Source organism: Glycine soja, chromosome 17 (genome assembly GCF_004193775.1).
Source record: "Glycine soja cultivar W05 chromosome 17, ASM419377v2, whole genome shotgun sequence".
In the NCBI taxonomy this organism is placed as follows: domain Eukaryota; kingdom Viridiplantae; phylum Streptophyta; class Magnoliopsida; order Fabales; family Fabaceae; genus Glycine; species Glycine soja.
The window spans coordinates 34602630-34620763 of NC_041018.1; the positions used below are offsets into that span (position 1 = coordinate 34602630).

The 18134-nt window shown below is 33.7% G+C and overlaps 1 protein-coding gene across 1 annotated transcript; it reads right to left on the bottom strand.

The window, feature by feature from the left end:
* Positions 1-12550: 12550 nt before the first annotated feature.
* On the bottom strand, positions 12551-15402 carry LOC114392771 (transcription factor MYC2-like). Its single transcript, XM_028353995.1, has 2 exons — positions 14530-15402; positions 12551-12780 (listed from the first exon to the last, which is right to left on the bottom strand). Exons 1-2 carry the CDS (start codon positions 15231-15233, stop codon positions 12603-12605), a joined length of 882 nt encoding a protein of 293 aa, XP_028209796.1. The 5' UTR covers positions 15234-15402; the 3' UTR covers positions 12551-12602.
* Between the last annotated feature and the right edge of the window lie 2732 nt (positions 15403-18134).

Below are 18134 nucleotides of genomic sequence, written 5' to 3' on the forward strand. Positions count from 1 at the left end.
AGAACAAGTTGCATAATTTCAAGAAAACATTTACAAACATATATATTTGATATAAGATCTTACTGACAAGAATAAAAGCAACTAATTAAAGTAAGATTTGCAACATGAAAATATTCCTCATGAATTTTAATGATAATCTTCTTTCTAGTCGTCTTCTTTCTTGACTACCCTACTGAATGTGAAAATGAACTTTAATCTTTCAGATAACAGTCATTAATCATCAATGGTTAATAGTGTATATGAGACAGTAACACCAGAACACAGAACGAGGGTGAAGTCAAATGGAATGCACTTTCTCTTGTGGTTTTGTCAATGTGGAGCATCTAAGTGTAACTGAAATCAACAGTTTTGCTACCTTGAGCATTGGGTTTATGTGGCCTTGTGCTAGGTATGGGATGCACACAGAAAAAAAAAGTAGAGACAAATCAACAGAAGTAGCAACTTAGCATAAAAAACTATAAAACATGAACACCCACTCAAACTTAGCATACTTCTACCATCGTGCAATAACCACATCACTCCTTCCAAACTTAGCATACTTCTACCATCGTGCACACAGGTACAACAACCCACAAAGAACACAAAGTTGACCTATGTACCTCGCGGAGAAAGCTTTGAGCTTTGACCACCGACGAGTGTTTCAGCACCCTAATACCTAGCGGAGGATTGTATGTAAGGTTTTCTTCGAGCCATAGTTCCAAGAGCAGTGTAGGGTTTTCTTTGAGTTTTATTCGATAGGGGGTTATGTAGGTTCGACCGAGCGGTTTCCGATAGTATTGAAAACAATGTGGGACAATGTGGGTGTCGAGCGAGCGGTTTCCGGTAGATTTCAAGTGGGAGGAGAAAGAGAAGAGAGACTGCAGGGTTTTCGAGCGCATGGGTTGTGAAATTTCAATGTTTTAACTTATAAACATAACAACATCGGTTTTTTAAGGATAACCGATGTTAACTGAATATAGTTGACATTGGTTTTTAGAAAACCAATGTTAACATCAACAAGGTAACATCAGTTTCTTAAAAAACTGATGTTAAGTTCAACTCCTTAACATTGATTTTGTCAAAACCGATGTTAACTCTATGAAGTTAACATCGGTTTTTCAAAACCGATGTTAACATATTCATCTTAACATCATGTTAACATCGGTTATTTACATAACCGATGTTAACATGAAGTAGTTAACATCGGTTTTTCTAAAACCAATGTTAAGTAACTTCATTTATTTACAAAAATGCCATCGCGCTTTCGTTAACATCGGTTTTCGCAATAACCGATGTTAATTGACCGATGTAGAAAGCCTTTTTTTTAGTAGTGTTTATATGATTATGAAATTGTAGGTTAACCTCTCGGTACATCCCTAAAACCTTAGAATGATGATAAACATTGATCAATTCATTCAATATAAAAAGTGATAGAAAAAAATTGAAAAGGAACAAAAATTAATTCTTTCAAAGTTCATAGGACTATGCTCAATCCTAGAAATAAAAATAACTACTCACGGATAACCACAAAATCAAAACAAATTTAGAAAAGAAAGATAAAAAACCGAAGAAAGATAAATGGTTAAGGTTCTATCACTCTTCCCTAAGTCGACAAACATCAAAATGCATAACCCTATTCTAAAGTTCAAAAGGGTATTTAAAGATAATGCACTAAAAAGTTCAGACTTAAATACAATTAAAATCATAAAAACAATGTAAATTTACATCTGATGTCGCTCACAACCGTGAACCTTGATATCGTGGGCAAACAAATTAAATGAGTTCCAAAATGGATCATAGTTGTGATCTATCTCAAAGTTGTGAACCTTGCTTCTTGTTCCAAAGCTTGCTCCAACAATGTGGATCACACGTGTGAACTGTATCTCACGGTTGTGAGACTTCCCCAGGCTTCAAAAAAGTCAATTTTTCTTCTCTTCTTGGCATCTACAATCTCCAATAATCCATCTCAAGTTCCCACAATGCCTCTCTAAGTTGCTTAAGGTACCCTCAAACTCTTGAATTAATATCTGAAAACAGAATAACATCATACGCATAGCCAGTTACACAGAAGATAATGCCAAAATGTACAACTAAACTAAATGAAATGCATTACAAATGTAGTATGAAATGCACAATGCATCAATAATTATTCTATAATTTATTTACTTTTTTTTAAAAAAAAAAGGTAACTTTAAAATATATTTCACACAAAATAATAATTAAAAGTAACAATTTCATAAAAATATAGTTAGATTTAAAAATTCACAAAAAAATTATTTTAATTAATAATTCAAGATACAAATTATTAAAATTTATATTGACTAAATAACTTCCATAACATGTGCTTTATATATTATTCCAAGGCTTATATACATTAATAGTTTATGCATTAACAATGTAAAGAAATTTTACTCTTTCATTAAATCACAAATCATCATCTATAATAGAATAAATGACTATTTAGGTTCCTAAATATGTAAATCAGTAAGAAATTAGTCTCTAAAAGAACAAAATTTCTGATTTAGTCATTGAATATTTAAAAAGTACAACAATTTTTTGCATGTTATTAAGTTTGTGAGACTATTTTATCATTAATATATAATTTTAAAGAATCAATTTGACATTAAGTTATATATTTAGGACCAATTTGACATTAAGTTTTAAACTTCAGGGACAAATTTGTCATTAAGTTATATATCAGATGTAATTGTCGAACTTTTTACATATTACGAGACATAATTCAATTTTTTTATTCTTTCAATAACTAAATTGTCCCCGGTTTACATACTTAGGGACTAAAATGACCATTTATCCTATATAATAAGTTTGTTGAAATTTATCTTATATAATAAGTTTGTTGAGTTTTACAATAACTCCTTAAAAGTTATATTTACCATATTTTATGATTGATTGATAGTGTAAAGTTTTTTATACTAACAATGCTTGGAAATTAAAATCTAGAAAAAAAATAACGATGCACTTTTATTTTTTAATATTTCATTTATCATGAAAATATAAATTAAATTAAAATTATTTATATTATTCACTTCTTTTGTTGCACTTAAAAATAATAACAAATGGTAAAGGATCTTTATAGCGAAGACCTCTAGCATTAAATTATTGAGTACAACCACTTATGAGAACTAAGTATTTTGTTTAAGAAAGATATTCTATAATGCATTTTTTACAATTTTAATGACTTATATAAGTCTAATGATATAATTTGCATGAGTTCAAGAAACTCTATCATTACACATCTAATTGGAGATATAGCAAGACAATATGTTGGTTGGGATATGACTCAAAAGTAGGAGTGATAATGTGGGGTGAGTCAAATGGATTGGCCTGCTGAACTCGCCTCAAAATGGTCGAGTGGGGTAAGTATTTCAACCCACCTGCCCGTTGCAGCCCACTCCGCCTAATCTGCCAACCTGGCGGGCCACAAGTGGGATGGGACAGGTTGACCCACCGTCCCACTAATTATTGTATTTTTTAATAATATTATGTTATCAATTTTATGTATGTTAGAATTTGCAAAATTTGAAATCTATTCCTAAACATAAATATTTTTTTTGTATGTGTATCTATATCATCACTTCGCATTAACAAAGCTTTTAATTATAGTTAATAGTGATGCTTTGATGTTTGGAAAGTTAATGTTGTATATGAACGAATTGGAAGTAGTAAATTTATGAATTTCATTGGTGATCTTTTATATACTAGACATAGAACTGACCACATTATATTTCTTTTGGAACCTTGGTTTTACGTGTGTACACACTATACAAATATAGGCTCAAATTGGTTGAAATAGATTCATATTGCTTAGTGGGGGTATATGATGTGTGTTATTTTATCTTGTGTAATGTTTGATTATATTTGTGTCAAATAAAATGCTTGAGAGTGTCTTACAAAGGTTGTAAAATTAGTATAATTAAAATACATATATTTTCAAATGAAATGAAAGACATACACAAAAAATTTCAAATTTATTTTCAAATTTGGCAGGCTAGCCCGCCAACCCCACCCTAAGTTGAGACAGGTCAAGATGTCCAACCTGTTGAGATTTGGCGGCCCCGCCTACCCCACCCTATTTTTGGCTTGCTAAAGACGGGCCAAGCCAACCACATTGCCACCCCTATTCAGAAGAAGTATGGTTGGGTCAAGTCGTTACATGGAGGTGTGTGCATATAATAGGGAGAGAAAAAGGTTACATTGGTTAACTGTAAATATGATAAGGTTGGGAGATTATTATAAGGCTTAAATACATTTTTTGTTCTTTCAATTTAGTATTTTTTTTTTGCTTTTCTTTCTTGCAATTTTATTGGTAAATGACCATTTTGGTCCCTAAATGTGTAAATCAATAACAATTTACGATGTATTTCTAACACACTAGAAGTGGGTTGAATTATATATATATATATATATATATATATATATATATGCAAAGGTTAAAAGCTTAAAATAAAGAGTATAAACACTTGTTTTATACTGCTTCACTCAACCTCTTGAGTTACGTCTAGTTCTCCTTCAACACTTTGAAGGATTCCATTAATCAAAACTGATTACAAAATAAGTATTCTACCTTTCACTTCTGGTTACACCAAGTATTCTTTATGCTACTACTGGCACACCCTTAATCCCCCTAAGATTACCAAGTTTTCTTTGATCACTAAGTCATTCCTGATTTTCCAAACAATAAGTTTGATAAATACATCTGATTCAACTCTCTCAAAGAGAATAAACAATAAGCTCAGTTATAATAAAAACTTTGCACAACAAAGTATAGCTCTTTAAGTTCAAATGTTTAGATTGTTCAATGATTTCAATAGAGTTTCAACACTTAAAAAATAATGATAACTTTGTTGTTGATTCTAGTGCCTAAGTCTTTTGTATATAGGCTTCAATGGAATGTATCCATTGTGGGATCTATGCCTTCTTGAAAGGATTTGTTGTCATATAGTTGTCAGCTTTTGCCACATGTAGAGGAGTAAGAGGGGGGCGGGCAGAGACAACATTATACTGTCCTTTTTGCACTACACAATTTTTTGCTCCACTACATGTAGTATAACAATTTTGTAGAGAATATTCATTTTTGCTTAATTTTTTGTGTACACACTTGAAATTCAAATGATTAGTAATTTAAAGCACACGAGAGAAATATAATATTTCTAAGATTCTAGAACATGTATCAATCTCGTGAATTGAACAAGTGTACAAAGTCATATCTGGACGTTAACCAACTTAGATATAAATTATTTGTGTAAGTTAGTTAGCTTTTAATTGGATGGTCAAACAGACACAACATTTTGGATGTTGATTTTCATAAAAGTTTGGATGCTTGTTTTAGTTACAATGCTTTGGATGTTGGACGATCTATTTGTAAAACAAGTTCCTTGTTTGGATGCTTAGAAAGCATAGTGAATAAAAATAAAAGACTCGGGTATGATTTTGTTACCAATCATGTATTGGACGATGTGCTTCCTATAACACTCAATTGAAATTCATTAGTCCATACAAAATTTAATACATTTGTTATCATCAAAACCATATATTTTTGAGGGGTTAGAGACCATCCAATGTCATTGGTTCTAACAATTTGGTCCTTGAAAGAATAAAAATTCTAATTTAGTATCTAAATGTGTAAAAAGTGTGAGAATTACGTCTCGTCTCATGTACAAATTAATGAAAAATATGTCATTGAATTTTACAACTTAATGTCAAATTGTTCATAAAAATATAACTTAATGTCAAATTAGTCCTTGAACATTATAACTTAGTGACAAAATGGTCCTAAAAACTTTTTAAAAATGTTCTTTTTACACACAACATTATGACTTTATGTCAAATTCGTCCTTAAACATTATAACTTAATGACAAAATAATCTTATAAATTTAACGACATGACTAATTTATCTTACTTTTTATAATTCGAGGACTAAATTAAAATTTTTCATCTTTCAGGGATCAATTTGTCATAGTTTCACACTTTTAGGAACAAAAATAATTTTTCACCTTATTTTTTAACTACTTTTGTTCAGGACAAACTTAACAATAATACTATAATTTTAATTTATTAATATTTCATAGTTGATTAAAAATATTATTGAAAAATAATATTAATATTAAAATTCTAAAGTATATAAAGAATAAATCTATATGAATATTTGAAATATGTAAAATTATTATTATATATATATATATAATTTGCAGGAAAATTAACTGCGGATTGAAAATTCATCGGAAAATAACGAAAAAATATGAAATTGGCCGGAAAATCCGTAGGAAAGATCATGCAAATTTGAAAATTGACAGAAAGCTATTATCCACAAAGAAATTACCCACCTATTAAAGTTTGTAGGAAAATTCACAAAAAATGGATTTGAAATTTTTGTGAAAAATCCACCGGAAATTCCACACCTAGGCAAAGTTATAGCATGGGTTCACGTGACAAAATTGGATGGGACTATGGTGACTAGCCTTGGAAAGGTTGCAAGAAGGCTTTCAATGTGTAAGAGTAAATGGTGTTATGTAATTGTTTACCTGCGAGCACAATTAAGGGACGTGGTTCTGAATAAGATTTGAAGTTGAAATATATATGTTGTATTATTGCATGAAGTGAAGGAGTTCCAGTTTAGGTCTTTTTGTCTGGTTGAGTTGTCTTGAATGTGTTTATTCAGCACAGATGGTTTGCTTTGGAGCCAAGAGGATGCCAACCGCTTACAAGGCAATGTTTTGGAAACAAAGGGGAGGGGGAATCAGTGATTTATTTTCTCCACCACAGGTTACAATATGTCAAGGTACGCTCATAATATTTAATTTATGTTGTTTGATCTAAATATGTCATTTAAATTTATTTGCATGTTTAGATCAGTACCTATTTAATTTACATTTGGTATCAGAGCTTGTTTGAGTTGGTCTCGAACCCTTGCCCTACAACAAGAAATGACTTCCTTTGCCACTAAGCTATTGCGATTTATTTGTTTATTAGGTGCAGTTCATGTATATTTATAATTGTTGAAGGATAAATCATTTATGTGCAAGCTATTTAAAATTGTGTGTCTCTAAGTTATGCTGAACATGCAATATTATGTTAAATATTGGTATGCATTGGATTTGATCCTTTAAAGTTTATTACATGTTGAATGGATATACGTACAATATTATTTTGAATTGGTATACATGTAATTTTTATGATTTAATATTGAGCACGTTTGCATTATTAAGTATGTTATGCAAAGATTATTTTTGAATGTTAAGTGATTAATATAATTTTATTAAATTAGAGAGTAGCCACATCATCTTTAATTGAGTCAAATTATATGCTAAATTTATAATCACATTAGAAATATTAATTGTGATTAATCATATGTAATGTGATGAAATCTACCCACAAGAATTTTGTTGTATTTGTATGATTAATTAGGATAAAATATTAGATTATATTTCTTAATTTACCCACAGGAATTAAGGAAAAGAACATGATTTAATAGTTTTATCGTAAAGTTGCATGATGAATCTAATTGAATAGGACTTTAGCCCACATGCAAGTTTTGTGTCAATAGATTCATATATTGAGACATGATTTGCATTGGCAAAACATGACATTTGTTTAGTCTCAAATTTTCTTAATGAGCATGTGTGTTTGTTTGTAATTTCACAATCTATGAATATTTCTTGTGACCTTCCCATATTGAAAGGTGATAATTATAAGGTTTGGAAGGAAATAATTTTCCTTCACTTGGGTTGGATGGATATTGACTATGCTATAAGGAAGGATGAGCCACCGGCTATTACTGAAACTAGCGAACCTGATATTGTTGACCTTTATGAAAAGTGGGAGAGATCTAATCGTCTCTCCGTTATGTTCATAAAAACCAACATATCCGCTAGTATCCAGGGTTCAGTTGACTAGCATGATAAGGTCAGAGATCTGTTGAAAGCCATTGATGAACAGTTTACAACCTCTGAGAAGTCGCTTGCTAGCACACTCATTATGCAGTTCTCTTCCATCAAGCTTACTCGAACGAGAGGTGTGTGAACATATCATGCACTTAAGGGACATAGTGGCTCAGTTGAAAACCCTTGAAGTTACCATGTCTGAATCCTTCCTGGTACATTTCATTTTGTGCACCCTACCTCAACAGTATACACCCTTTAAAATCTCTTACAACACACATAAGGATAAATGGTCTATTAATGAATTGATGACCATGTGTGTTCAAGAAGAGGAGAGATTGATAATGGAAGAGGGTGAGAAGGTAAATTTGACTACTTCTACTTTTGGAAAGGATAGGAAGAAGTCTGTAGGCACCAATAAAGGAAGGATTCCAACTCAACCAACAATTAAAAAGGAGTCAAAGTGTTTCTTTTGTAAAAAGAAAGGACACATAAAGAAGGACTGCCCCAAATTTAAAAGTTGGTTCGAGAAGAAAGGTACACCATTTACTTTCATTTGTTATGAATCTAATATGATTAATGTGAACCATAATACATGATGGATTGACTTTGGTTCTAAAATTCATGTTTCTAATACCTTGCAGGGTATGGAAAGCCTAAGGAAGCTAGTGGGAAGTGAGTAGTGCATCTACTCAGGGAGTAGGATGAGCTTGCATGTAGAGGCCATTGGAACATGCGTCTTAGTTTTAAGTAGTGACTTTAAATTACATTTGGAGAAAGTTTTTTATGTTCCTAGTTTTTGTAAAAACTTAATTTTTGTTTCTAAACTTGCACCTTTGGGATTCTATTTTAATTTTACAGACTTTGGTTTTAATTTATTGAATAAATATGAAATTATTGGTCGTGGTCAATTGGTTGATGGTCTTTATTCGATTGAATTGAAAAGCGACGCTACTTATAATTCTATGCACGTTTCTATTGGGTTAAAACAATGTATTGTGAATGAAGAATCCTCTATGTTGTGGCACCAGAGATTAGGACATATCTCTATTGAGAGAATCAAGCAATTAGTAAATGAAGGAGTACTTAGTACTTTGGATTTCGCTGATTTTGATACTTGTGTAGATTACATTAAGGGTAAGCAAACTAACAAGTCTAAAAAGGGTGCAAAGAAGAGTTCTAATTTATTAGAAATCATACATACAGACATACATTGTCCAGACATGGATGCAAATAGTCCAAAATACTTCATAACCTTTATAGATGATTATTCACGATATATGTATCTCTACTTACTTCATTCTAAGAATGAAGCTTTAGATGCCCTTAAAGTTTTTAAGGCTGAAGTTGAGAAATAATGTGGAAAACAAATTAAGATCGTGAGATCAAATAGAGGTGGGGAGTACTATGGTAGATACACAGAGAATGGACAAGCATCAGGTTCATTTGCGAAATTTCTTCAAGAACATGGGATTGTTGCCCAATACATTATGCCTGGTTCTCTGGATCAGAATGGTGTGGCAAAACGAAGAAATCGAACCTTATTAGACATGGTGAGAAGCATGAGGAGTAATGTAAAGCTTCCTCAATTTTTGTGGATTGATTCTCTTAAGACGGTTGCGTATATATTAAATCGAGTTCCAACCAAGGTTATCTCAAAGACACCTTTTGAGTTATTCAAGGGTTGAAAACCAAGTTTGCGACATATACGCGTTTGGGGATGCCCGTCTGAAGTAAGAATTTATAATCCACAAGAGAAGAAACTAGACCCTAGGACTATTACTGGGTATTTCATTGGATATGCTGAAAGGTCTAAAGGGTATAGGTTCTATTGTCCATCCCACAACACTAGGATTGTGGAATCAAGGAATGCAAAGTTTCTTGAAAATGACTTGATCAGTGGGAGTGATCAATTTCAGAACATTTCTTCTGAAAGGGATCACTATGAAGCTGAATCTTCTGGGACAAGTAATAGGTTGGTAGTCATTCCTACCCCTCAAGTTAAAATGGGTGTTAGACAACCAGTGATTGAAGTTCCACAAGCTGTTGAAAGTGATCATGTAGATCAAGTTGTTTGTGAGGAACAACATGATGATATTGAACAAACTGGTGAAGAACCGGTTGAACAAGTTCCTCAGCAGGATGATCAAGCAGCATTAAGAAGATCTACTAGAGTAAAAAGGACAACAATTCCTAGTGATTATGTAGTGTACCTACAAGAATCAGACTACAACATTGGAGCCGAAAATGATCCTGAGACGTTTTCATAAGCCATGAGTTCTAAGGAATCAAATTTGTGGTATGATGCTATGAGGGATGAGATGGATTCTATGGCATCTAACCAAGTTTGGGATCTCGTTGAGTTGCCTGTTGGTGTAAAAGCCATCGAATGTAGATGGGTCTTCAAAACAAAGAAAGACTCAGAAGGCAACATTGAGAGACATAAGGCAAGACTTGTTGCTAAAGGATTCACTCAAAGAGAAGGAATCGATTACACAGAGACCATTTCCCCTGTATCTAAGACAGACTCTCTTCGAGTAATTTTGGCATTAATAGCTCATTTTGATCTTGAGCTACATCAAATGGATGTGAAAACGGCGTTCCTGAATGGTGATCTAGAAGAAGAGGTTTACATGAAATAACTTGAGGGATTCTTATCTAGTGTTGGTGAGCACTTAGTATGCAAGCTTAATAAGTCCATTTATGGATTGAAACAAGCCTCTCGCCAGTGGTATTTAAAATTTCATGAGTTCATTTCTTCATTCAGCTTTGAAGAGAATGTCATGAATCACTGTATGTACCAGAAGGTTAGTGGGAGTAAGATTTGTTTCCTTGTATTATACGTAGATGATATTTTGCTTGCGACTAATGATAAGGGTATGCTATATGAGGTGAAACAATTTCTCTCAAAGAACTTTGATATGAAGGATATGGGAGAGGCATCTTATGTCATAGGCATAAAGATCCATAGAGAAAGATCTCGAGGCATTTTAGGCTTGTCTCAAGAAACCTATATCAACAAAGTTTTAGAGAGATTTAACATGAAATATTGTTCACCAAGTGTAGCTCCCATTGTGAAGGGTGACAAACTCGCTTTGAGCCAGTGCCCCAAAAATGATTTTGAGCGGGAACACATGAAAAATATTCCATATGCTTTAGCAGTTGGAAGCCTTATGTATGCTCAGGTTTGCACTAGACCTGATATTGCGTTCGCTGTTGGAGTCTTGGGAAGATATCAAAGTAATCCAGGTATTGACCACTGGAAAGCTGCAAAGAAAGTGATGAGATATCTTCAAGGAACAAAGGATTACATGCTCATGTATAGACAAACTGATTGTCTGGAAGTGATTGGTTACCCCGACTCAAACTTTGCTGGTTGCATTGATTCACGAAGATCAACATCTGGTTATATTTTTAAGTTAGCCGGTGGAGCTGTATCTTGGAGAAGTGCCAAGCAAACCTTAACTCCTACTTCCACTATGGAGGCTGAGTTTGTTTCCTGTTTTGAGGCTACCTCGCATGGTGTATGGTTGAAGAGTTTCATGTCTGGCCTTAGAGTTGTGGACTCTATTTCTAGGCCATTAAAGTTGTATTGTGACAACTTTGTTGCGGTGTTTATGGCTAAAAACAACAAAAGTGGAAGTCGAAGTAAGCACATCGACATCAAGTACTTAGCCATAAGAGAATGTGTTAAAGAAAAGAAAGTGGTCATTGAACACGTCAACACTGAGTTGATGATTGTTAATCCTTTAACTAAAGGCATGCCACCAAAGAATTTTAAGGATCATGTAGTACGAATGGGACTCGGTTCCATAATGTAATTTCATTGTACGTACATTTGTTATTTTCAATGAAACTCTTATTTAGTTAGATATTTTCTCATATGATTTTGTGCACATATTTATTTATTTCGAAAAAATCATTCGGTTTAGATATAGAATAAATATATGGTTTATTCATTAAGTTTAGAGCTAGTGTTGAGAGACTTGATATATTGTGGTACATGGAAGATAGTACTCATCATCAGAGGACCTATCGCCATGACTCATATATTATGTTTCTTGTTATGGTTGATGTTGAGTTAAATGGACCAAGTGAGAGAATGTTGGAAGCCCACATTCCACATGCTTCTTTTTATTTTATTCCCGTTGCATTTTTTTTGGGAATTTTATTTTCTGAATCTGGTCCATTTTCCTTCCACATTCAACCCCTATCTTTGCAACCACCTTCAGTAACAAATCACATACTCATCCTCTATCTCACGTTCTGATAACAAATTGGTTGAACTCTTTGATGGACAGACTCTATAAATAGGATGAGATGCTCTCAGTTTTGTATCACCAAACCCACTTCTCTATTCAGAAAAATACACCATCTATTCAGAGCGAGTAAGGATCTGGAAGAATAAAATTACCTTCAGGTTCGTGTATGTGCCGCTTCGCGTTCGATTTGCAATGGTTGAAGGTACGCTCGTAATATTTAATTTCCGTTGTTTGATCTGAATATGCCATTTAAATTGATTTGCATGTTTAGATTAGTACCTATTTAATTTACAGAAACATCAAAAATACTTTCTTTTCTTTTGATGCAACATAGTTAAATATTTCACATTGCAATCAACATTAAGTTGGTTTTTACGCTTCCTCGGTGGTAATTTCAGTTATCATGAGTATAGAAGTTAAAAACCAAATTTCATTAATGGAAACTATATATGATGATAAATTTCATGAGGGGCCAGAATAGTCGTCTGAATGTGAAAATGTGCTATCACTGCCTCCATCAGAACTTTCTGATAGGGGCCATGAGCATTTTAAATCACTTATCTTCTCTTTGCCTCGAGATTGCTCAGTTAAGCTGCTCTCACGGTTCTGCATACCTCTTTCACACAACCTCTTTTCTTTCCTGTGATCATGTGTTACAGATTAAATATGAATGCCAAAAAATATAAAGTTTATTTGTTAATTGAATAGCAATTACATTGGTAGGGCAACGTATTCATGTTAAGGGTCGTAAAAGAGGATAATCCCTCTTAATGTAATAGTTGATTGTTTATATGATTGTCAAGCTAGCCAGTAATCAAGTCAAATGGAAAGCTAATAACATGAACAATAAAGTAATTTCAATCAATTAGTGTTTCAACTATTCCTCATACTAATCTTGATTAAGGGTCTGATTTGAGTTTAACTTTGAGCATTTATAGGCTGATAATTATAGAATTTAATGCAGAATAGTTGGCAAGGTGGAGACAACATAGGGTAGCAATGGTGTTGAGTGGTTCAGATCAATAAGAATTTTCGGAATTAGGAAGAGGTTGGAAGTGGCAGGGATGACAGACGGTGGTTTACTTGGCCGTCATGTCAACCAATCATTGTGACCTTTTTAAAATTTTGAATCCCCCATCTCCTTCGTCTATTTACTCTCCAATAATTCTGAATGTCTCTGCTTTGTTTTTATAAGAAAAATGTTAACACATATGAAGAGAGATAAGCATTAAGCACACAAAGGATATAACATGGTATTAGTAGTTTAGTACTTGTAGGAAGAATACAAAGAATTAATGAAGACAAGTAAAAAAGGATTGGGAATAAAACCTAAGCACGGATAAAAATGTGGACTAATACTTCAAATTAATTTCTGAAATTACTATACCACCATTGTATTGTATTTTTTTTAGATAAACCGCAATTGTATTAGTTAATATTAATTTCGCTTCAAATTATTATTTTAGTATTAACTAAAATATGTTGTTTGTCCTTAGAAAATTAAAAAAGTTAAATTTTCATTCTTATAATTTTTTAATGTTTTCAATCCTTATAAAATTAAAATATATTTCATTTTGACTTGGAGTTAAACTCGGTTGATTCAGGTGTTTTTTCCCTTTAGTCATTTGCTTTTGGTTTGATGTATCCAGGGTTGTTTTGTGAAGTCTGGTACTATTTTGCAACAATCTGTTTTAACAACACTCACCACTATTTACAACAGACTCAATAAAATAGATTTGGCGCGAACGTTATTTGATGAATCATTGTCAAAAACTGTGCTTGCTTGGAATGCTATTTCAAGTTATAAGTTAGAAACTAAGGGACCTAATACCAAGCTATGCGTCGATGCAAATTTCTTGCAGAGGAAGAAGAGAGTCAAACGACACCAGCCGATGCCTTGCTGATAGGTTAGTCACATAAGTAAGAGAATCGACGGAATCTAATTCCATATCAAAATGTAGTATATCTCAATTAAAACGTACATAAAATTCCATATAAATGAAAACTAATTTTTTTCTAACTTTACTAGGAACCAAAAACGTGTTTTAACCTTTAATATTTAAGAAGACAAAAGATAAATGTAATTACTTAAATATTTTCTTGTGTTATTCTCTTATGAGAAGTAATATTTTATCTCATTAATCTATATTTATACTAATCTGTAATTAATTTTTTATCATGCAAATTATTCAAATTCAAACTTAAATACAGATTGAAAAAAATACTCTGAATTTTAGTTTTCATTAGAGAAATTTTCAGGACCGAAATATCCATCACCGAGTAAAATCATGCAGTTTAATAATGTATAGTAACTAAATAACACATGAACAATATCATTTAATATTATTTCAGTAAAAAATGAAAGTAATTAATTAATTGGGTTAGTTACCGTTGTCGTGGTGGTAGAGTGGGATGGCCGTCCACTGCGTTGAAGTTGAACAAATCGAGCACTTTGTTCATGAGATCAGGGTTCTGGAAAATCACCTCGGTGGAAGCGAGTTCAACGACGCCGTTTGCGGAAGGTATGCAAACCAGAGTCCGAAGCCCATACATCCGCCCCTGCCGGGCCCGTTCGCAGGCCAATTCAGATAACCGGTCGGACCCGGCGACCCAGACCGGGGTCGAGTTGAAAAAAGCCTGGCCCGGGAGGGTGGTGCCGTTAGCAAAAGACTGAGTCATGGACAGCAGAAAGAACCACACGGTGTCGGTGACCTCTTCGTCCACGTCATCGGCGGAGACCGAGGGCCCCGAAATTAAGGAGTTGAGCTCGAGAAGAACCTTCTTGCGGCGAGCCTGTTCTGCAGACGTCGTCGTTTTGGGAGCTTTGCCTTTGGCTTTGTCCTCTTCCTCGCCCTGGTAATAGCCGTCGCCCCAACGGAGAAGGGTAGCGCCGGAGAAGTTGTCGTGAGAAGACTCCCAGAAAATTGCATAGGTCCAGCTTTCTCTAGCTCCTTCTAGTAGCGTCTGCAACCGCCTTTGTAGAGGAGACTGAGATTGCGGCGGCGGAGGCGGCGGAGCTCTGCTCGTGTCGGGTCCCGGAGTGGCGGATTGCGGCGTTGACAGCCACAGGGAGGAGAGGTCGGGGGAGCTCATGCAGGCCTCCCTGTTGTCCTCGGCCAGACTTGGAGCACCGATCAAGAAATATAATTATGATTATATCTTTTTCTTGTTGTTGGTTTTCCACAATCTTGAGCCACACTAAATGTAAATATCTCTTTCAATGAAAATTTGAACCTTAGTTCATTATATTATGAAAGATTACTGTTGATATTATGATTATATTTTTTATATTCATCGGAATTGAAGTCAAGTATTAGAGAATTTACCATAAGTGATGCATACTGTATTAAATTATATGGATTAGATGTCCATTATTTAAGGTTATTATGATTATGTAATATAATGTGATAACTTCCTCTTGTCTGTTAGATGAGAGACTTAAATGATGACTGTTAGATCAAAATAGATGATCTAGATGTAATCTCGCATTGAACTGTGTTTAATTTACTCCCTTCTTGGCTTCTCTTCCACACGCATGTGTTTCTCTTCTTTGACCAGTCTCTGTTTTTTTATGCCAACTGGAAGTCTTTTTGTCTTTTCTTTAATCAATAAAAAATTGGCACTTTCATAAAGGCTAATTCATAGTGTATTCAAATGGGTGATGTTGTGTTCTTGTCTTCCAGACCGTGCAAACATGACTAGGAATTTTTAATCAATTTATAATTAGGTCCTTAAACTATAAAAAACTTTAATTAGGTCCTTCATCTTTTCCGATTTTTGTAATCAGTGGTTGTCTGGAAGAATCATTCTTTGTTTTCCATATTCTAATATGCTTTGCTTTATCAAGTATAAAAAGTGTCATGGTGATATATGGGATCATTGATCTTAGCTACCGATACTTATCGTTTGACAAGAGAATCAAGAATGCTACTCGTTCAAAAGGCCAAGGAAAGATTGCCCACTTAAGGAAACCAATTTATACAAGAAATTCTCACATCATCCTCTGAGTAAAGAATTTACTCTAGGATAGATTTTGTTCATTAATTTTCCTCTACTCCTTTTGTCTCTTCCTCATAGATCCTTAAACCAATGAATGAGAAATGTTCTTCCTCCAAGATCATACGAGAATTCTTCATTTTATATCATATGTTCCATTCTTTTTTAGTTTGTCATTATAACAATTATAACAATCATCTTTCATGAGTCGATGACTATGGTGCTGAAGACATCTTTGATTATGATGAACATAATTAAGTAGACATTTGTTTTGGATTTTAGCTCATCATCCATTCTTTCTGTTAATTTTGTCACAAATCCTTTTAGAGTGCAATAGTCAACTTTATGATGAGAATCATGAAACTGGCCAAATACAGGCTAAAGGCCCAAGTGGAGAAGGACGAAGGCCTAAGTGGAGAAAGACAAAGCCCCCGAGTGGAGAAAGATGAAGGCCTAAGTGGAGAAGGATGAAGGCCCAGAGGCAGAGACACTATCAAGACAATTAATTGTTGCTGAAGGCCCAAACTAATTTGAAGGCCCAAGTTAAATATGTTTTTAGTTATAATTTTTATTTATTGTAATTTTTGCCCAACCTGTTTAGAAGGCCCATGTCTATTTTTATCTTTTTGTTTAGCTACACTATAAGTATTGGTTTTTGTTTTGAATAAGAAAAAACTTTTGGCATTTTGATAAAATTTGGTGAGAGTTTCTCTCCGGGTTCCTTGTTGAACCAATTATCAGACTTATCAAGGTAATCCTTGTGGCGTCTACCCTGACTTATCTTCCTTCATTAGAAGTGGCGTCTACCCAGACTTATCTTCCTTCACTGGAAGTGGCGTCTACCCAGACTTATCTTCCTTCACCGGAAGTGGCGTCTATCCTGACTTATCTTCCTTCACTGTAAGTGACGTCTACCCGGACTTATCTTCCTTCACCGGAAGTGATGTCTACCCTGACTTATCTTCCTTCACCGGAAGTGGCGTCATCCAAAACTCTAAAGCCTGTATCAAGCGATCCGCTCCTAGTCAGGTTCACATCATCTGGTATCAAAGCTTCGGCTCTTGATACAGGTTCTATCTTATCCTATTATTTTTCTTTGTAATTTGTCCTGGTTCGTGTTTTGTCCTTGTTCTGTTATTTGTTTTCTTGTTTGCGTCTTGTTGCATTCTTGTTTGTGTCTTTGTTTCGTTCTTGTTCTTGTCATGTTTGTGTTCTTGTTGTTGTTCTTGTTTCTAGTGTCTTTCAGACTTTGTGTCAAAAAAAAATCTGTTTGAGTTTTATTTCAAGTTTTAAAAAAAAAAGTTGTAGAAATTTGAAAAAAAAAAGAGAGAAGAAAACAAAAAAAAGAAAAGAAAAGAAAGTGGGGTGTTTGATCTTTGAACACGAAATTGAGGAAGTTAGAGGCTTTTTTTGGCAGAAAATCGTGTACCAAATCCCCTTATCTAGATTCTCATTTGAATTCTGAGCGTTTTGATATAATGTGGGCCTCAAACGGACAACCGTAGCAAAAGTTATGAGCATTTGAAGTTTACTTGTCATATCTGTTATCTTATATGCTATCCTATCTATTATCTTATCTGTTATCATATCTGTTATCCAAATTAAATCTAATTTGTTATCCAAATCTGATCTGTTATCCAAATCAAATCAAATCAAAATTTGTTATCCAAATCAGATTTGTTATCCAAATCAAATCAAGTCTAATCTGTTATCCAAATCAAATCCAATCTGCTATCCAAATCAAGTCTAATCTGTTATCCAAATCAAGTCTAATTTGTTATCCAAATCAAATCTAAATCCAAATCAAGTCTAATCTGTTAACCAAAATCAAATCTGATTTATTATCCAAATTAAATCTGCTACACAGTCTGTGATAATTAAACTGTCTTTCTTGTTATATACCTTGTGTGTCTAATTTGATTCATCCAGGAACTTAAGAGGGAGTGAGTGGTAAAAGGCAAGAGTGAAAACATCACACAAAAGCCTATATTGAGAGCA

Excerpts from the sequence above, each read along its gene's own strand:
- LOC114392771 (XM_028353995.1), bottom strand. The coding sequence starts at position 15,233 with ATGAGCTCCCCCGACCTCTCCTCCCTGTGGCTGTCAACGCCGCAATCC. Across the intron at positions 12,781-14,529 it reads ACTCTACCACCACGACAACG|GAAAGAAAAGAGGTTGTGTG; the intron begins GTAACTAACCCA and ends ACATGATCACAG.